General features: G+C 38.2%; 1 protein-coding gene across 1 annotated transcript in view; it reads left to right on the top strand.

Annotated features, from left to right (window-relative positions):
- clstn2a (calsyntenin 2a) overlaps positions 1-22,498 on the top strand; it is a 171,682-nt gene that overhangs the window by 86,264 nt on the left and 62,920 nt on the right. The window contains exon 2 of the mRNA XM_084911287.1: positions 6,496-6,618. Coding sequence (XP_084767413.1) covers positions 6,496-6,618 — 123 coding nt within the window. The remainder of the gene's footprint in view (positions 1-6,495; positions 6,619-22,498) is intronic.

Genomic DNA, 22,498 nt, shown 5'->3' with positions numbered 1-22,498 from the left:
GAAGCCAGTTAACAATAATTGGATACAAGTCTTTGTTGTTGTTCTGTTAATGAAGCAAGAATCAGGGTGATGGGGCAAAAAAAAAGAAGCGATGTATTTAAATCAGCACTAAATCTGATTTAATGTATAGTTTAAACAGTATTTTACAATTTGAAGAGTTGAGAACTTTTTTCCCCCCAACAAATGTAATCAGAAATCTTTTTAACAGACTCAGTCTAATTTATTTTGACAGCAGTAAGTGATAATCAGTTTCTTTTTAATGCCAGGGATGTATTTTAAAAACCTGGCCTACTCAGAAGCCTCTTCTCTTTCTTCGAGAGACATGACGCTGCCTCGATTCTGGCTGTGTATCCTATAGGAATCCAGTTTAATAATTTAATAGGAGAATAAATGGAAACATTTGTAAGGTTGTACAGGCAGCAGTCTATTCTCCTGTCTGTCTGTGCCTGTCCTCTCTTTTACCACTTTATTGCCCCTCTTTCTCCCTCACCCCACCTTCCTGCCTGCCACTCCTGTTATCTTTTCTCTTGTCAATCTCTTTCTCTCCCTCCTTTTAATTTCTTCTTCTTAGCTCTCAATTTGAATTTGTTTTTCTGTTTTCACATTCAGGTAATACTTTATTACTTTATCTTTGTATTATCCTACTTTTCCTCACCGATGACGGGCGGTGTTGGAGTGAGATTTTAAGCCAGCTCCTCCTGTATAGACACATGAACTCTAAACCAGTCTGGATTCTCTGATAGGAGCTTTACCAAGTCTCAGATCTAAAAGGAGCTCCTCAGATTCAAAGTGTCCTGAATGAGAGAATAAGCCTTCCAGAATCAGTAAAAACCATCTTAGACATTTTTCATTTTAATCCCTTTCTGCATTTTTCATTTTATCTGTATTGCCCTCCTACTTATTTTATACTGCTTTTATACTTCTTCTTATCATTATTATCACCTCTTGGTAGTCTCGCCTTTTTTGTTCTACTGTTGCCAAAGGAAAGATGTCTTTCACCTGTAATCAAACACACAGTGAAAAGAAATGGATTTGACGTGACTTAAACTGATCAATACTGGCACGCTAACGCAGTGTCTTACAATATGAGCTGGGACTTAAATTAAATATAGATTATCATCCAGTTGTGTCCCTGTAGTAATATATTTTCATGAGCTTCAGTGACCAGGGGAAGACAACACAACAGATATTTTGATTTCAATAGCAGGATGGATACAAGTTAATAATCTTTTCCACTAATGTTATTTACAGGAACTCACTATCTTGTTTCTTGTGTCTGTCTCTATATTACTGTCATATCAGATTTTATACAATGCTCTAAACACACAGATCGACTTTAAGACTGTTTCTTCTAGTAAGTCAATTAGTCTTCCATAATGTGAAGTCTAATTCTGTAATGGCTGCAGATGGATCTCAGGAAGTGGCCAAAGACGCCATGCACATTGTGGCCATTGACACATGTAACCTTATTAAAGGGAAGCCTGAGTCTGGGGATGGCAGCGTCTGTCTCTCAGTTGTTCAGTTCACTGTTTTTTGTCTGGGCTCCAGGCCTATTACAATGATTTTAACTTAATTTTAGACATGCAAAGCATGAATCCAACTGACTTTGGTGAACTACTGACTTTTTCTCTGTGCCGTAACATACCATTTTAAGGAGCTCGACAACTAACTGTCTTGATTTTTCATGCCAGTCGTTTGATATTTAGCTCTGTGTTATCCTGCTGGAAGCAGTCATCAGAAGATAGGTACTCTGTGGTGATTAAGGGATAGACATAGTGCAGCAATACTCAGGTAGGCTGTGGTATTTAAACAATGCTCAGTTGGTACTAAGAGGCCCGAAGTGTGCCAAGAAAATATCCCCCATATTATTACACTACCAGCAGTCTGACCTATAGATACAAGCCAGGATGTTTTCATGTTCATTTTGACCCTGAATATCAGAGCAGAAATCAAGACTCATCAGACCAGGCAACACTTTTTCAATCTTTTATTGTCCAATATTAGTGAGCCTGTGAGAACTATAGCCCCAATTTCCTCTTCTTAGCTGACAGGAGTGGCACCATGTGTGGTCTTCTGCTGCTATAGCTCATGCGTCAAGGTTGCATGTGTGAACATTCAAAGATGCTCTTCTGCATGATTTTGTTGTAATAAGTGGTTGTTTTAGTTACTGTTGCCTCCCTGTTAGTTCAAAGCAGCCTGGCTATTCTCCTCTGACCTCTGGCATCAACAAGGAATTTTTACCCAGAGAACTGCTGTTCACTTTATTCTTTCTCTTTTTTCAACACGTGTAAACCCTAGAGATGGATGTGTGGGGAAAATCCCAGTAGATCAGCAGTTTGTGAAAAACTCAGACCAGCCCATCTGGCACCCTCAACCACACCATGTTCAAAGTCACCTTTCTTCCCGTCTGCACTTCAGCAGGTCGTCTCGACCATGCCTACATACTTAAATTCACTGAACTGCTGCCATGTGATATATTAGATAATTAGATATATTGATATACTGTGAACTTGATCAGGAAGTAGGTGGTGACTCTAGAATATGACAACAATAATATTTGCTTAAATTTGTGGAGAAATTGCTCAAACATTGGGAAAAAAAACCCAGCGTGTACGTAAATGTCCTCCAAAATCAACTACTGAGTATTATAATCAAAACAGCAATCTTTCCCTGTTTTCTGGCTTAGAAGTGAGCCCTTTTAGCTCAGTTTATAATTTCCTTTGTATATGCGTGTGTGTACTAGTCTGGACTGCAGATTTACATGCACACAGTTAATGATACGTCGACACGTTTTCACGGATGAAAAACTGTGACTACATGACAGCAAGAATCTGAGCCAATGTTTGTTTATAGCAGCTCATCAAGCAAAAAGGAAACACCACTTGTGTTAATGTACAATCTTTATTTTCCTGTGCTTTTCCTGTGTTTTTCCTGAGCATACAGTCTGTACAAACATGCAACAAGGTACTTGGATCAGCGATGAAATTGACATTGGAAGAACACACATAAATGGAGAGTATAGACAGGTCTTTATTGCTTTCAGCTTTGAGAAATTATCTTATAGAAAGCTGCTGCTGTAGTTTAGCTGATCTTCTCTAGAAAGTTGTTCCAGACTCTTTTCTTTTCTCTTTGAATGCAATTTTTGTTTCATTACTGTGGCTCAGTACAAGGATGTCAAGGATGAATACTTTAAACGCATCACTAATGGCTTTACAGTACTTCATGTCATGAAAGCCAGTATTGGTAATAGCCCATTTCCATGGTCTGATGTGTGCTATTTTGCTAATATATAGCTCCAATATCAGACTGCCTTTAAAAACTCCCAGCTCTGCTGCGTCAACCACCACCCAATTTGTTTGGGATAAATGTAAGACCTTGAGCTAGAAATTTAACTTGCCATCCATGAGTAAACTGAACTGGCTGTGGGCTGCTATTAGACTTACTGAAGACATCTTCAAATGTAAATGAAATTCTGTGTGAGCATGATGGATTAATATGTATTTATGCATGGTTAGTGCAGGCACACAGGAATGAAGAATCACTTTGGTACTGCTCATTTTTATAGTCACCTCAGCACTTCACTTTAATATTATCATGACTTTCGAGAGTCTCTCTGTAACATTGTTTCAGTTCATTTCATGTCTACTTTTTTATGGTAATTTTACACAGAAGAGTAAATCCAAGGAAATCTGAAAAACATAAGGATCAGGCTGTACCTGCATTAGGACATAAAAGTGTATGTGTTTTAATGTCCTGGTTAATGCACCATTGGATCCAGCATTACAAGTAAAATGTTCCTGAAGTAAAGATACCTAAATACCACTTGAAAACAGACCTCCACTTTTCTCTTTTCGCATTCCAGCAGAGCAGAGTCATGCTGTGTGCTGCAGTGCTTTCTATCTACTGCATGAGCATAAGATGACACTTCTTCCATGAATAATGTCATCCCTTCTGGTTATTTTTCACTGCTTATGATCCACTCTGTACTCTCTCTCAGCATGGTAGGAGTGCCATCTAGAAACATTAGATCCTTGGCAGCACAATGAAAGATTATAAGACAAATGTGACGAAGAGTTAACACAAAAGGTCATGTAGATGAAGATTCTTAGGTCTTGCTTTTATGTTATAAATCTAATAATAAAGCTTCGAAAGCACCGTAAACTTGTTCCAGAGGCTTTTATATAAGCCACTCTTTTGTCACAAGCTTAAAATGTGTTTGTCTCTGGGTTTTTTCTCCTTCACATCAAATGTGTTGCTTTAAATTTGTGTTTCTTTTGTTCATACCTATTTTCTAGTTTTTGACCCTGTCCTCTCAATTCAGTGACAAGCAGGGGAGAAAATGGGATAGTAGGACAAAACTACTAAGATTTGTTCAAACAGATGAAAAGTGGCGAAAAAGCTTTAGGAAGAGTTTGATGCATTTTAAATCACTGCCAGCTGGACATGTCATCAGCTCATTGGCATGAGACAAAGTGTTCCTCTTCAATGGATTGAAAGGTCGGGTTGACATCCCAGCTCCCTGCAGGGACTCACACTTGTGCACCAGAGATGCAGTATGTGTGTGGATACACAAAAGTGGCCAAGCGCATATGGTTTTTCTTGTGCCACACTGGTGTCTGTGTATTTGTGAGGTCCTGCTGCAATGAAGCAGAAGAATGTTCAATTTAAAGACTCAGTAATTCCTGCATGTGTGATGGTGATCTGTGTTAACCTGTGATTTGCAGCATGGTGGTTATACTAGAAATTGTATAGTAATAAATAGAGATGCACAGAGTAAGAAACAGGGAAACAGACAATTGTAAGAAGCTTGAAAGTCAATATTTGGTATGTCAAAATATTGTTATTCTTCAGAACTTTCTTGGGCCAGCTTTCCTCTAATGTCTTTAAGTAGTCTCCATTAATAGTTCTCCAGGCATGATGAAGGACGTTGACTGCCTTTTATTCCGTTTTCTATCAAGATGATCCCACATTGATTCAGTAGTGTTGTTGTTGGGCTCTGTGAAGGCCAGCACATGATTGATAGTGTTTCATTGTGTTTCTTATCGGGGTACGTTTATATTGTCTGGGCAGTATGTTTGCGATCAGCGTCATGCTGAAAAATAAAGCCATTGCCAGTCCAGTTCTTTTGAAATTTGGCGTACCTCAGCTTTTTCTCACTATTTTGCTTCTTTAAGAATGGCTTCTTGACAGTCAGCCTTCCACCTCGACCATTTCTGATGAGGCTTTGGCTGATAATAGGTGGATCAACTGAAGGGCCAGATGCATCTCTCATGTTCTATGTCAGGTCTTTGCTGGATTTTTTCACAGTTTCTTAAGGACATGACTTTAAGATGCCGCTTCTTTTGTCCTCCACTTGCTCAGTTTCCTTCAATTTTTAAAAGACATGATGCACACAGTGCTAAGCTATGCTAAGCTTTTGGCAAAGCTAACTTTGGGAATCACCTTGTTAGTATGAAAATACAATTTTATGCCTCTCAATTTGTGTTATGTTTGCCCTTTTTGGTAAATTCAGCTAATGAAATGCAAACAAATGATGTTTTTTTGTAACAAGCTGCCAGTAACAGTTCCTAAAGATATATTTTTTTCTTTTTGCTAAATTATCTATTAGGCGTAGACACCGCACTGGTTCATCCCTTTAGTTAGGTTATTTTTCCTTTAAAAGCAATAAGCATTTCACTGCATATCGTACTGTGTTTGACCGTGTATGTGACAAATAAAATTAAAACAAAACAAAACAAAACAACAAATTCCTCTGTAAAGGGTTGGGGGTTTGGGTCTGAAAATGAGTGAAAAAGTTGCCAATGTGCAGAGAAAAACCTGAAAGGATCTTGTGAAAGTCTGTAGAACTTTTGCTTAAGACAACTTTAAGAATTACAAGAAAGTGTGGCTGGAAAAGAAATAAGGGGGACCTCACAACTTTTGCACAGCACAGTACTGGAAGTCAAAGTGTAGTTTACAGCTTTGCTGCAATGCTTTATCAAAGAATCCCAAATTCCATCCAACAAACAACATTTTCTTTCCACACTGTTCGCCTCTTGACTTTTATTGCTCCTTTTTGCCACCTGTGAAAAAGCAACACTCCAGTGGAGGGTTATATCCTTTTGCGTCTCTCATTCTGAGTCTGTCTGTTAAGGTGACTCACTGCATTATGATAAACATGGTCATAAACTGTAGAATGAACATAGCATTGCACTAATGAAAGTACCAGTCTTTGCAGTAATGCTGTTACTTTCTGCTCCTCCCTTATTCACAAGGCATCACTATAGCAGGCGGCTCTGTATTTGTTTTTGTTTTTTGCTTTCCCTGATGTACTCCCAAAGGGATTTGAATTTCCTCTTGGGATCCAGGGATCTTTTACTTGTTAGGGCAATGTATAAATGGCTACACTATGTCTTTGCAGTAATACTGTGAACAAAATGTGCATTGAATTTCTCAAGTACAGCTTTACAAACTAAGACAGTATCATTTATGCCATCCTTCCTCCTCTTTTCACAGTCAACAAGCACAAGCCATGGATAGAAGCCTCTTATCATGGAGTGATCACAGAGAACATGGACACAGTGCTGCTGGACCCTCCGCTGGTAGCTCTAGACAAGGATGCCCCGGTGCCGTATGCTGGTAGGAAATGCAAATGCAAAATAACAAACACATTAATATCTGTTGTACAGCAAAGTGCACACATTTTAATAGAATGCAGCATGTTTATATACACACATAGTGTTTCTCACACACACACACACAAATAGAGAAAACTTTGACGATGATGCTTCAGTGCTGTGTGCAGGCAACTGCGGCAACTTCACACCCCAAGACAAAAACAGATGATCCACCAGTTCTCTGTACTCACTGTTTGTCATGGAGACTGAATTCCATTTATCACAGTTAGCAGTGTAAAACAAATTGCTTTCTTTTTAAAGAGAACAATTTTCTTGCCGTTGTGCAGAATTACTTTACATGGCCCCAAAAAAAAAAAAAAAAAAATAAAGAGTTTCCTTTCTTTCTAACTCAACAGAAAACTTCTGGCCAAGATTGAGGAATTTAAATTCACAAATGCATAGACCAAGGTATTCAAGCTTACGAAAATAGGTTTATTTTTATTCTCTCACAGCCTCTTCGGTCTTCCTGTCAGGGATCTTTTCGTGGCTTCTGCTGAGGCAATTTTTTCCCATAAGCTGAAATGCCCCATTAACCTCAACAAAAGGTTGCTCTTAAATATTGAAACATATGAATATATCTCTCCTCAGCGTTTCATGATGACAATATTTATTTCAGAAGCAAAACAATGCTCTGTCATTTTCACTAGAACACTCACCTAGAATTTAAGCGGGGTTTACGTCACTGAATTTGCATTGTAGTAAACAGCATCTCAGCTCCAGTTTTATTTAAATTAAATTATAGCTATTTGTATTCCGCTATCATACATTTGCTTTAATCCCAGCCACTGCAGTATTTAATATTAATTAGTTTATTATATATTTACAAAGATTTTAATACCCTTAAGGTGTCTAGCATGTGCCCTTTAGCAATAACTGATTGCAGCATCTGCATTCACTTGAAAGTCTGGTTACTGAGTACTCACTGTAAGGTTTTGCAGGAAAAAAAAGTTCTCAGTGTTGTAGTGCAGTACAAATCTCCCGGGTAGCGTGAAAAACAACTAAGGAACAACCTTTGTTCAGTTTAACGTTTTATTGCGCTCGTGTTTGAAGTTCGAGCTGCCACACAAACCACAGTCTTTAACATAGACGTGGATGCTCTGGGTGTAGCACTCACATGTGACACATTTAATAATGATGGTGCAACATCATTATGAACCTCATCTCCAGATCGTAGTTTCTGGAGCTGATTATATCGCCTAACAAGAGCTAAAATCAGGCAGGCGTTACACAGGTACAGCAGTGCTGACAGTGACAGGAAGAAAAGGGACAGAGAGCGCTGTTATAATTAGACAAAGTATTCTGAGACTCAAAGGCAAACGAAGAGGCTTTTGGCAGCTAACGCTTAACAGCTCATTATGGCGAAATGGCTGCTATTAATCCCAGAGCTGACAACCATGGAAAACTGATACTCAGCTATTTTTCTTCTTCTGTTTTCTTTTTTTTGTGTGTGTTTGTGCCAAAGCAATCTTTTCTGTTGCTTTCGGTGTTTCTCGTGAGCTGTTCTGTAAATAATCGGTAAATACAGCTGACTGTAAAGAGTGTGAAATAGCTGAAATTCATTTTCAACAGCTTTTTATACCTAACAACGTTGTACACGTTGTGTAGTACTCTATGGTGTAACCCAAATGTTGTAGAATCTGCATTGTAAATGTACTGTATAGAGATTTAACGATCCCCTTGCGGGGGAAAGGAAGACTTAGTTTCACCTCAGAAGAAAACGCAGAATATATTTAGCAACAATAGCAACTACAGTCATATTTTATTCATTACAAGTGAAGACACTGAAGAAACCGCTTCCAGACATTGTTTCTGTCCACCAAAGCAGCCTTACAGTATTTTACAGCACATAACGTTCCCTGGTAACCAAATCCATGATGCGGTAAAGGTTTAATGACACCGTGACACATAGGCAAACAAAAGAGGAAATTAATTGTAATTGTTTTTCTCCATGATTAACATGTGGTTTGTTTACTTGAGAAGGTCAAGCTTTGTGAAATATTGCCCCAGAGGAAAACGCAGAGCTGTACACTGGCTGCTGACTGGTGATATTTCTCTCCCTGAATGTTTTTCATTGCATACGGTCTAATGAATGAAACCCATACAATAGCTACCAAGGAGACTGAAAAAATGGCCATAAAAGAGCAGCTCTGTCCCAATTTATCTCCCCTGGCAATTGCTACAGCTCACCCTGGGTTTTGCACACAATGCCCTCCTTTGGAGTTGAACTATTCTCTCAAATCTTTATCTCGATCTAGACCTTCATTTGTATCTTTCTCTCCACCCGGCGCCACATTCTTTCTCTCTCAATCCAGCTATCCTTCTTCCACTTCACTATGTCGACGCTTTGCTCCTAGCAAGCCCATATACAGCCAGTCACTTGCGCATTATATACACTCTCATCAATCCTGGTTTCGTTTTACTGCTGAAAGGAGAGGGATATCCTTCTGGCTCCACATCATTTGCAATGTGGAAACACAAATGAAGATTGCTAGGTACTTTTCTTCTGTAATTTTTAATCATGCTGACTGTCTCACCTTCGCTTCTTACCCCATCTCACATGTTTAAACATCTGATTTTTTCTCTTTACCATTTCGTCTTTGGCTCTGTCCTGCCCTCGTCTGCAGCGCCACATTTCACTCTGATGTAAACTACCCACAGTGGGCCTAACTTGAACATTATACGCTGAGACAGGCATCCTGGAGATAAATTTGTTATTACTGTGTGGCTTGATGGCATCCTGTACCCCCACCCCCCACCCCGCTCCACCACCTACACGTCCCTTGAGCAAAGGTGTGTGGGTCGAGGAGTATGTGCTGATAGAGCGTTCTCAATCAAATTAGCATGAGGAATGGTGACAGTGGACTCTGGGGTGCAGCAAGCCAAGCAGACAGTTTCATTTGCCTACTCTTTATCTCAAGGCCACAGTCAACAGACACAGATTCTTCCCATTCATCATGGCACCAGAATAATCTACTATGGTACATTGTTTCCACTGCAGGACACACACGGGGTAAAGGAGCACGAATTGTTTGAGAATGAGAGGCAAAGTGTGAATAGTCAGATGACAGAAAACAGAGAAGCCAGATGGACAATGACAGTGAGAGCAGGCTATCACAAGCAAACTATTTGTCCCAAAAAACATGTTTGATCATTCCCATTGGCTGCATTTGGACACTCATGGTTATTATTGGCAATTATCACTTTAAGTTCATCATCTGTTTATTTCTCCTAATGAACTGTTTGTGTTTCATTTTCTGAGGCCAGTCTCTCTGACCGTTAAGTATCTTAAAATATATCTGCATAAACAAATGCCTGCAAACATCAATGAACTGAAGCAGTGCTGTAAACAAGAGTGGGTTAAAATTCACAGGAAAAAAAATTATTACAAAGCATTCTGTCAAAAATATACTTTCATTTAGTATGATTTAATGATTTTAAAAATATAAAGTAACTATTTAAAACTTTTAAATTTTTTCTAGTAAGACTGCTAAAAAAAATTCTAAAGCTTGGCTTTTAGCTTTAGTCAGGGTTTAAGTTATGGGAAAGTTCAGTGTCCACAATAATGATACATACAATAATAATAATAATAATAATAATAATAATATTATCACTAGAAAAATTCCAAAAGCCATAATGGAGATCAGGACTCAACTCAACTTTTTTTTTTTTTTTTAATGCAACTTGTGATGAGATCAGGTTTGCTCTCATGCAGAATTAATTGTCCAGTAGAGGCCAATGAATAGTGCAAAACATAGATACATTCTTTATGGAATCTGTTAGGTCCTGACTGATCCCGACTCTGTCTGGAATAAAAAATGGTTATAAAAATGAACAAATACAACTTTCTCTCTTTAATTAAATCTGAGATAAGACCCATACAAGCAAAAAGCTCAACTTCAACTGTGTGAGCGCACACACTGGCTAACAACAAATAGCCTTGTTGTAGCCCAGTATGTCTCTGAACGCCTCAGAATTCATTTGGCTACTTCAGCCCTGCGTCACATCATCAACGAACACTGGTGTCAGTGCCACCGGCAGCCATGCACACCCGAGCCATCGCACTGCCTCCACCGTGTCTTACAGATGATGTGGTATGCTGTTCCACACCTTCTCTATACTTTTCCCTTGCCATCATTCTGGTAGAGGTTGATTTTGGTTTCACCTGTTCAAAGAATGTTTTTCCAGAACTGTGTTGGCTTTTTAGCAAAGTCCAATCTAGCTTTTCTATTCTTGAGGTTTTTGTGTGGCTTCTGCCTTGCAGAAAACTCCCTGTATTTACTTTAATGCAGTTTTCTCTTTATGGTACACTTGGATATTGATAGACCTACCTCCTGCAGAGTCTTATTCACTTGGTTGGCTGTTCTGAAGGGGTTTCTCTTAAACCATGGAAATCATTCTGCGATCATCCACCACCGTTGTCTTCCATTTGCATTGCTGAATTCACCAGTGCTTTCTTTCTTTCTTTCTTTCTTTCTCAGGATGCACCAAACTGTAGATTTTGTCACTCCTAATATTGTAGCACTTTCTGTTTTTTTTTCTGTTTTTGCAGCTTAAGGGTGGCTTGTTTCTGTCATGGCTGTGTGCGGGCAGGCAGGAAAAAGGACCCAAAATGCAGACTCGTGGAGGTGGAATTTAAACTCAAAGTATGCTTTATTGTAGGCATAAATCAGGAAACGGAACAGAACGATGAGGGCATGAAACTGAACTACACTGGCCAGAATGAGGGTACGACGCGACGACGAGCAGGAGCAGACACAGACATTAAATACAAGAGGAAAGTAGGGCAAAGGGAAAACACCTGGAAGACACAGCTGACATCGATCAGCAGACAGGACAGGGAGACGCCAAACTAGAAACGCTAACGTAGGGCACAGACTGTCAAAGTAAAGCAGGAAACAAACTGGCACAGAACAAAACCAATACTAAACACTAGAAATCTCAAACTACAAGAAAATCATAATACACAAAACACTGGGTCACCGACCCAGGACCGTGACAGTTTCACCTGAATGGAGCGCTCCTCTGACTGCATGTTGTCTGTTCTCAGCAAAATCTTCCAAATGCAAGCACCACACCTCAATTCAATTCCAGGCTTTTATCTGCTTAATTGATAATGACATAACGAAGGAATTGCCCACACCTGTCCACGAAATAGCCTTTGAGTGAATTGTCCAGTTACTTTTGCCTTAAAAGGGAGAGTGGCACATGTTAAGGAGCAGAAACTTCTAAACCCTTCATCCAATTTGAATCTGGATACCCTCAAATGAAAGCTGAGAGTCTACACATTATGTCCATGTCCATTATATAACTTTAATTAAAAAAAATTTCACAACAGGTGAAAAAACAAATCTTGTTGTCCATGTTCCCTTTCATACATGATTCTTACTCAGGCGTGTGAGTGTATACATTTTTTTAATTTTAAGAAAAGTCCGTTTGTGAAGATTCAGCCCCCCCTGTTCCCCCCTCAGTCTGTCTGTGTAAGTTCCCTTTCAGTTTCAGCTATTTACTGCTGTGTGAGCCATGGACGGTCCCCTTTAACCTCATTATTACTTTCCTTTGTACAGCAAAAATATTACCAGGATAATAACAGCCTATTGATGTGCTGCCTAATTGTATCAGTGTTTGCAATATTTATCATCTGTTCCAAAACAACAGGAAAAGACTCTATTTCAAACCAAGACAATTCTTGATCAGTTTGCCAAATCCAAAACTACATAAACCAACTACCTGAAAGTAAAGCTGCACCTTGGTGACTAAAGCAGAGATGATAATTAAAAAGTGGAGCCCAACGAAGCACAAGCTAAGTGAAAATTTAAAGGTGGCGAGAAAAACAGAAATTGGAACAAGGAGGGAGAGAGGCAGGAAATGTTCGGGGGGGGAGGTGAGGTAAGAGAAGGAGATGAAAGAGAGAAACAAAGATCCATCCAAAAAATGAGGATGTGAAGTATATGTGTGTGCGTGCGAAAATAAGACTGAGAGAATAGAAAGAGACGATGTGATGGATCATCAAAGGATAAGAGAGGATATTGAAGGTAAAGTCTGATCAAACCTGCAGGTGTCTGTTTCTCTAAGGACAAGAGGAACATATCACTTTGTCTGCCTCTCTCTTTCTCCCGTTCTCCCTTTGCCTTTGTGCGATGGTTAAATTTCTGCAGTGGGCGCTTAGTTGTGAGGTAACACCGAGGCAGGTCTGAAACATGAAACAGAACATCAAAGATTCTGCATTCTCTTCAGCTTTGACACCTACAAACCGGATTTCACTCTGCTGCAACCGCCATTAGCACACAGCATTATAAAAACTCATTTAATTCTGTCTGTCTGTTAGCTCCCTGCATAAGTAATCACAGAGCGCACAAAGCCAAACTCACTAGCTGAGTTATTATGAAGTGAGTATTAAAAAGTTAAAATTGTTGCTTATAGAAAGAAACCCACTGGGAATGTCACCTGTTATCTTGCATGTTTTTAATTGAAAATGTTTTAATTATCTAAACACAATAAGATATGCATGAGATAAGATGAGTAGTTATGCTTATCAGTCAAAATTTAGCACTTTCACTGGAGCATAATGGAGCATTAGTGGTACAACGCCATATAGTTTGTGTACTTTGTCGACACATAAACAAATCCACAGTGGAGGTGGAACTGTAGTATAGCTGTGCTACTTAATTTATGTCTTATAGGCTTAATTTGGCCCAAGAGCCATAAGTTGGCCCATCCAGCTGGTCTGCAGAGCATAATGTCTAATAAACACTAAACAAAACTGATTGAATGGCTTCCAGCTTTTTTTAATTATCTGTGAAGGCTTTTACATTTATTAAAATATGATACAGGCTCTGCAGTACAGGGTGGCACAGTGATGCAGGGGTTACTGTTACCCCACAGAAAGAAAATCCCAGGTTTGGGTTTGCTGGTTTCTCTGCGTGGAGTTTGCATGTTTTATCCCTCTGCCTGTGTCGATTCTCTGGGTACTCTGGTTTCCTTCCACAGTGTTAGGTAAACTGGTTATTCTGAATTGGCTGCAAATGTGAATGCTTGATTTCGGTGTGTTAACCCTGTTCAGAGACTTGGAGCATGAACAATCACCAGTAAATCCAATAAAGACATCCAAAGTTGTTGCTTTTAAGAAAATAGCTGGATGGTTGGTTTCAGCAACTGAATGTACTAAAATATATAATTTGTTAGGCTTACTATCAAGGGATTCACTTATTGCACTTAATAGCTAATTTTAAAATATTTAAATATAAAACAATGAGTTATGGCTTTTATTAATTTTAACAGATAAATATTATTGATTTTTTTTAAGGCATCCAATACTGTATTGATAGTTGGGGATTTTTAAATAGCACTAGTATTGTAAGAAGTTGCCTTTACAAGTAAAAGTAGCCTTCATTGCCGCCTGGCCTGCAGGTGATGTGTGGGTTTTTGTTCTCGTGTTTACAGGTGGTCATTTATTTTCTAGTGTTTCGTTGTCAGTGGCCATAAAGGATGAAACTAACTCTTTCCTCTTTATGTCCCACCTGTGTTTAACTGTACTGCCCATTCTTGCGCTTGGTTATAAGACCTTTGGTTCCTGTCTACAGAATTTAAAGCTCAGCAGATGTAGTCTGTTTATGGTATGAGGCTGATTTCATCCTTGGTTTGTTTCAAGGAAACTGCAGCGTGTGTATCATAAACTCAAATCATCTTAAATGAGTAAATTATCTTAAATGCCCTGTTTCTGAAAAGATGCACTTGTAATCTGGTACTACCCTTTTATTGGAAAACACTGACAAACAGTGAAAGAGTCCATTTATATCATGGGAAGTGCTATGTCTCTTCACTGTTGAAGGAAGCTAATTGGATCCATATAAGATGGTCAGAGTAATTACACATCCAGTAATGCTCCACTGGAGCTCTGTCGTCAATGCATTGTCAAATTGCTCACGGCGTCAAGCAACCTCTTAGCCTCTGATTGATTTTACAAAGGACTCAGACCCTTCTATTATCACACTATTACCCATTTTTTTTCTATTTTACACTGGATCTGTCTCTCAATTCTTGACACTATGCGATGATTTTCAATTTCCTGATTACCCTCAATTTCTTTTAGTATGTGTGCGGCTGCCCAACTTGTAACGAGCTGAGGTTTTGAGTGTGTTTTTGTGTGTGCTTGTGTATATCTATGGGATGTGCTGCACCTGTGACAGCTTTTTTTAAATGCAGAATTGTTTCATTCATTAAAGGGACAAATGTTTCTGCTTTTATATTCATGCCTTGAGGGGTCAGATAATTACCTGTAAAATAGACTGTACCATAAAAAACAGAAGAATTCATCAATGCACTGATTATCAGTCTGTGCTGAGCTGACTGCAACGTGTGTCTTAGCAATAGGAGACTGAAGGGCTTTCTATCTGGTATTCTGGTTATATGCTTATATAAAGGCAAGGTTGCTGAGTGCCCACATCAGCTTGCAGTTAAATCACCGTCTTGCAGCAACTACGTAACTATTTATTTAAAGTCAATGAGATTCTGGCTGGACTCTGAAGTAGTTTAGTGTATGCAGACTGATTGTAGACTGAACCCATCGTATTGCCATTTTATCACCACTGTGGCAGACCTATTCCACGTCTTCAAAGCAACCATTTCAAAGTTTTGCAAAATTGCAAGTTCATTGCACACAATAACAGTCATTTTGGTTGTTCTACAGTCTCCAACAACTGCAGCTGTAGCATAAGTTTGTAGGATTATAAGATGTGTAAAAAAAAAAAATCATAAAAAACATTGATTACATATACCTGTAGGTAATATAGTGTGGAAACTGAAACTCTCTAGATTGAAGGTTTTCACTCCACATTAGCTAAGACAGTGGTACATTTGACAAATACAGTGGTTTTACGTGACACTAAAAGTCTTTCCTCGTGTACTTTTGGCAGTAAAAACACATATTATGAACAAGATTCAGCATTATTGTTTTAGATCGTTGGCTCTTCCTCATGCTTTAGAGTGAATGACTGGATAACTTTATGCTGGAACCTAAGAGCAAGCCTATTTATTTGTTTATTTATTATTTTGTATCTTCCGCTGTGCAGGGCCTGTAAGTTAAATGTTGAATTTTTGCCTGAAAATCCACATTTAGTTTCAATATTTCAACCTTAGATCATAGCCATCAGATATTTAAATATATTGATATCAAAGGCCGCTTTAAAAGGGTCATTTGGTGTGAAATTACAAATTCACTCAATAATTAAATTTCTCATAATCTTGAGTGATAAATCTTCTACAAGTATCCAAGTAAACCACACATGCCATTTGAGAGAAGAGAGCTTGACAGATGTAGTGGTAACACTGTAGCTGCTAATGAGCCGGGCTTAGAAAACTCTCCCTACTCACTAATAACCTATATCAAATTAATTTACGTATTGAATACTACGAACACAGCTCCACAAACTTACCCTGGCATTACTAGTCAAAGTATTGATGAAGGGGAAAAAGAGGAGGAGATGATTTTGAATATGTGAGGGGATGAGGATGTGTTACTCACCGTTTTGTTCCCTAATGTTTTCTTGCCACCTTTTCAACATTTGAATATGCCTTCCTGGTACCATCTACAGTGAAGGGAAGCTCGTGAATGCTTGTTTACTGGCAGTATCTGTGTTTTTCGTTGAGCCAGCAATGTGTGGAGGAGGAAGGCAGGGCTGAGATGTGCTGCCTCTCTTGTCAAAATGACAGCTGAAAAATCTGCTCTTCAAGCATGGAGCACTGACCCATGGTCCTGGTGTGAGCTGAAATTGCTTAATGAAATGGGCAGTGAATAGCAGCTGAAACTAATCCAGTAATTCTTTGTGTTCCCTGACTCTGGCCCCTGCTCTCTCTCTTTCTGACAGTGGTTTGACAGGGCTTCAGAAACCTGACAGGCCAATTAGAGAGCAATTTGCATATCTTCCTCACTCCATTTGCCTTGTTCATGCAACCATAAAATAGGATAATCTGGCTTTTAGACCTGTGTACAATATCAGAATTAGTCAGACTAACTTTATCCTCCATCATCCATGACCCCTACACCCTCCTAACTCCATCCCACCTCTCTTTTGTTGTAAACCACTTAAACCTCTGTTGTTCTGTCACCTGTTCTTGCAATAATCTTGATAATGACCAAGATAAATGTGAGACGGAAGGAATGAAATAATGAGAAAACAAATTGCCGTTTGTTGACTCGCTTTAACTGGAGATGTTGATGTTGTTGCCTATTTTTTAAAGAAATCCTTCTGTTACAGTTTATATTTGTATGTACTGTTACAAGACCAACCACCACCTGCATATAAACACTCTCTTAAGGAACTGGTAGGCTGTGGTTATGGTCAGAATGAGTCAACACTATATAAAATACTTAACTCTATGATTAAAAATTATGATAATAAATCAAGTGTAAATCTACTGAATTAGAAATATTTGAGTGTACTTCTACTTAGAGTCTGACTCATTTGTTGGTGGTCTGACATTATTGCCAAACTTTAGCAATTTGCCAGTTGTAACACCGCAATAGACAGCCAATAGATGAAAATTTTAAAAGTAAATAAGAGATGGGAGAAACACCCTTCAGCTATGATACGAGTGTTGAGATTGCATAGTTTGTCCACCAGAGGGCACTCTGTAAATTCACTGTTGGCAGGGTTTGGCAAAGCATAAACAAGTAAATAAATAAATACACATATCAAATGTTAGGGAAATTTATTAATGTTTTGTTTACTTTGAAAGAAGTAAAACATGAGCTGATATATCAGAATATCAGATTATTAAATCCCCAGATATCACTATCAGCAGTGTTGGTCAAGTTACTTGAAAAATGTAATCAGTAACTAATTACTGATTACTTCCCCCAAAAAGTAATCCCGTTACTTTACTGACTACTTATTTTCAAAAGTAATTAATTACTTAGTTACTTAGTTACTTTTTAAAAACACGATTTACAACCTGAATAGGTGATAAAGCGATAGATCTTTCAGCCCAATTCTACTTTTTCTGCATAATCCATCATACAAAATGTAATCAAATGGAAAAGTCTATTTTTAAAACTTGTTTTATTAGTTTTAGTCTTTTAACTTTATGCATTAGGCAAAGATTTAATTATATGCAACATTCTCTGACTGGAAGAAATTTGTTTAACATTTAAACCTATTTTCTGCACATTCCAGCACATAAAATATTTTTTTGTGTGTTTACACTCACTCTTTCAAATAGATGCAAGTAAAACACAGCTGAAAATAAATAACATCAAAGACTAGCGGTCCTGTTGCTCTATTTTCACCTGTATAACAGGAGTAGGGCAGGCGGAGGTTTACCCTGGTGCAGGTGAGCCGCAGCGGTCAGTTGAAGAATCCACGAGTTTCTCTGTGAGTTTCCCATTACGTCGTAGCGCACTCGGTGCTTGCTTGGAAGTTTAGGGGGTATTTTTCCGCTGTAAAAAGAAGTTTTCTTCCCACGCACAACGGACACTAATGTTTTTGTCACTTTTTATGGAATCAAACTCAAAGTAAGGTCAGTACTTCCAAGCTTTAAACGCTGCACGCTCATACTCTCTCCCGCACTCGATATATGATCCATTGTTGATCTGCACACAGCTGTTGTCACGAACGTTGCACTCGCTTACGTCACTGTCATGAGACATTCTCGCAAAAAAATCACGGTTTTAGTAACGCAGTAACGCAGCGTTCCTACGGGAAAGTAACGGTAATCTAATTACCGTTTTTGCAATAGTAATCCCTTACTTTACCCGTTACCTGAAAAAAGTAATCGGATTACGCGTTACTGCCCATCTCTGACTATCAGTATCAGTCTTAAAAGTCAGTTAGACTCCACTTCTGTATTTGACTCTGTTCAATTCCATGTTTTATTCTGGTAGTCACAGATATGTAATTCGCATATTTTGCTCTCTTTGGTGACCTTGCTGAGTGCTGCTCCTGCTATTTCATTAAAAGTCCATGTAATAGGCTAATTGAATATTTTGGGGGACACAGGCACAGAGAGCTTGAATTTGCATCTTGTCTAAATGACATAAGACTAATTATGGAAGTAATTTTATATTTATATGAAATAAATTCTCCCCTGTCCAGTTTAAGATGGGTATGAACTGGAATACCAACTAAAATGATGACTAAATGACTAAATACTGATTATGCTTGGATAAATACAAGCATCAACAGAGAATCTGTGCCTATATTACACATGATGTTATCATGTGATAACATCATATGTCATGTTTTGAATTGATTAAAAATGCATTATTTGATACCTGTGCAAAACAACAACAACAACAACAATGACATAAGCATATATGATGAGAATGGAGGAACACAAGTACTTCAATATCCAGGACAATATATGAGTACAGAACCACAGAAAAAATATCCTCTGTTGTTTGTGAATCTGACAAGATTCACTGTAGTCTGACATTTAATCATTTTATTGGATTAGATTAGATTTATTAGATAATCTATTGTTTTTATTGAATTACATTTTTAATCATTTTAATTTAATGTTTTAATAAAACTTATACATGCCATGCCAATGCTACACTATTGTTTGAACAGCATGAATTAGCCGTGATTCAGACATACTTAATCACAATGAAAAAAGATTAAAAAAATATATATATGTGATAGATGTTTTATATATGGTAAAAATTGGTCTTTTTAGCCTTTCGGTAGGTTCTTGCTAGACAACATTACAGCTTATAATATGCCACATATAATGCAACTTTTGTGGCTATTAATGACATGCCACTGTAATGCAATTAAAACGATAGGATGCTTTTATAAAGTGTTGTAGTGGCACAAATGCTAAGAATGGCACATTTTAACCCATTGCTAAGTGATGTCATTATAATATCTCAAATAGTTAAGAGCTTTCAGGGGCCTCGGATGTACCTGTGTGCCAGGTTTGGTGGTTCAAGTCCTCATAGTCTAGGATGAGATTGCAGACAAATAAACAAACACAAAGACAGACAAACAGAACGAGATTTGTGGTGTATATATTAAGATATATAGTGTATATAGTAAGATTAACTGCAGGTCCATCCAGTAAGCTTACATTTGCAGGAATAAAAGTTATCAAGTTTAATTAGTGGAGCTTATTTCTCAGCAACATTTGTCCCTTTAATAAATTGTCAGCCTGTCAGTTGACAACTTTTGTCATGACCTCAACTGCAATATAAGAGCTATAAAGAACCATCATACAAGTCAGTCTTTCCTAACTTCTTGGATTTCCAGAGTTTTGTAATTGTAAAAAAAAAAAGAGAAATATTAGAAATAATACATATACAAATACATATATTTGTGCCTTGCTTTTTCAGGCTGTCCTATCCCTGTACATTGTTATATCTAACAATTCTCCCTTTCATATTGTTTTTCATGTTTTTATGTTTTAAAATCTTTTAACGGAGAGTAGAGCAAAATCATTTGAGGGTGTCAACAGTCTAAGACTCCCTGTTTACTGCCAGTTAGCTTTGGGTTTGCTGCTATTCACTAAATTAGATTCCATCCTCACGGTCCAATATACTCCTAATTAAGAGCCTCACACACACACACACACACACACACACACACACACACACACACATACACACACTACCTTAAGGCTGATTTGTACTTCTGCACATGGGTCTCAAGGGTCAATTATGGCAGTGTAATGATTGTAATTTGCTAATTTTCAGCCCATTATCCAGTTTTATGTCTCATGCAGTGGGTTGTAATTTAGTGAAGGAGCAATGACTGCTTTGGCCGTTGGTTGATAGATGATAGTCAGCACTAGAAAAGGGGAGCTCTGTCATTAATAGTGCCTAGGAATGAGCTGTCATGTCACCACCAAACCCACACACAGGGACAGAGCAGAGGACAAGAGGAGAGACTGCCCTTGCCGCATTGCCTGTGGTTGCTGTGAGCTTATACTGTATTTTTGTACCTTATGGATGAACTGTAATGGATGAGCTGTAAACAAAATTCAGAATTTCACACTTGAACCAAGTGAGTCAGTGTTATTTGTGCCATCCAGTCAAAACTGCAGTTATGTCATTCAAATATCTTTTCTTTCTTTTTTTTTAGTTGACGAATGTGCCCACTTTCCCCCCACTACCCTTGCTAATTATTTTTGCCCATTGTGTTTTTCACACATTTTGACATTCGGTCCACAGCACAGGGCTAAATCATCTCTGAAGTGGTCGCACAGGATCTGACAGCTGAGCAAGTAAAATACAATTTTTGTGCGTCTTCGCATGGCACCATGGCTTCTATCTGCTGTTAGGAGAAAAAGGAGGAGTACCCGCTTTTTCCAGAAGTGCCAGAACGTTTGAAAGGCAATTTCAAACAAGTGACAGAGTAATGGATGAGGGCAGCGGCGGCCATCAGTCAAGTGCTGCACAAAGCTAAGTCAGAGTTCCAGCTAACATATACTTATAACCACTCTCCTACCTCTGCACTACCTGCAAATGACTCAATTTCCCTCCCTGTTGTTGGAAATGACTTTGAAAAAATGTGCAAAATCCAAATACCTTCCATGAAGATGCTAAGTATTTCAGAAATCCTTTGGCAATGTCACTTGGCCACTGAATTAATGCCAGTTAGTTTGTGTATGTATTGATGTTACGAAGTGCTCATGAAGCAAATATTTTAGAGTGATTATTGACATTTTCTCACTAACATGATCTTAGTGCATGCATATATGGCTGTATTTTGTCTATGACTTTCTCAACAGGACGAGATAGGGTCAGGAGATGCACAAACATTATCACACATACAGCATTTATTAACATGTTTTTCAGAAAGATTTTTTAATAAATCCCAGTTCTTTGGATTTTCCTCTATATTATGGTCATTTTCATTTTACATCTCCTTCACATAACTTTACACTCGCCAGAATTTGAATCCTCGATGGAATTTTTTTCGACTCACCACTAAAAACAGAATGAAGAAATTGAAAAGCACCAAAGGTCTGTGTGAGTATTGAATAATAATGATTTGTGACTGCTGTTTCAGTTTAAATTCTAAACAGACCAATTAAAGAATAGTAATAATACACAGTGTTCTTATTATTATTTTTAAAAAGTACCGTATTACATAATGCAGCATTTTACTTAATCACTTGCCAAAGAAAGTAATTTGTTACCAAATGTGGCAAAAGTACAGACTTTCTTTACGTAAGCAGAAGTACAGACACCTGGGTTAAAAAATACTCCAGTAAAAGTACTGAAGCAACTTTTTTTACCCAAGTAAAAGTACAGACTCTGAATTGTACTGAAAGTAAGAAAGGAAAAAGTTGCTCCTCGAAGGATGTTTCTCATAACAATTTTACAATTAAATATTCACAGACCACGTAAAGTTACAGAGTAGGGTCGCTGAGGTGCATAGTGAGTCAAAGCAACACTCTGCTGACTCAGTGACTGCAGGGCTCCAAACCAGGAGCTTCATGGTGTGGGTTTCCGTGGCTGAGCAGCTCTTTTTGGTTGCCCTGTACTTTTGTCCATGTCATATATTCACTCAAGGTAAATGCAGATCAGCTGCCCTTTAAGTGTACACTTTCAGGTAAATCTCAATGAAAAGATAAACGCATGAATCACCGATTTGTTTTCATTTTATTTTTAACAGAGATGCTTATGCTCATTTACTTACATTAAATAAAGATAGCTCACTTCCAGCAAGATTTAGGTTGTTGCAGTCTTTCAGCAAACTAATATCTCCAAAAGTACTCTGAAAAACTAAAGCTGAGCACCCTCATGTGCTAATACTGTTAGAACCACCTGGAGCTCTGCTGAGCAGCTGCTGAACTAATTTATCATTTCCAGTAAGGTTATTAGCATTCATTCTCAGGTTTTA

This window comes from Perissodus microlepis, chromosome 18 (genome assembly GCF_051167445.1).
Source record: "Perissodus microlepis isolate ML-2025 ecotype Zambia chromosome 18, ASM5116744v1, whole genome shotgun sequence".
Classification (NCBI taxonomy): domain Eukaryota; kingdom Metazoa; phylum Chordata; class Actinopteri; order Cichliformes; family Cichlidae; genus Perissodus; species Perissodus microlepis.
Note: the sequence above shows the minus strand (reverse complement) of the source record. Positions and strands in the feature narration are given on the sequence as shown.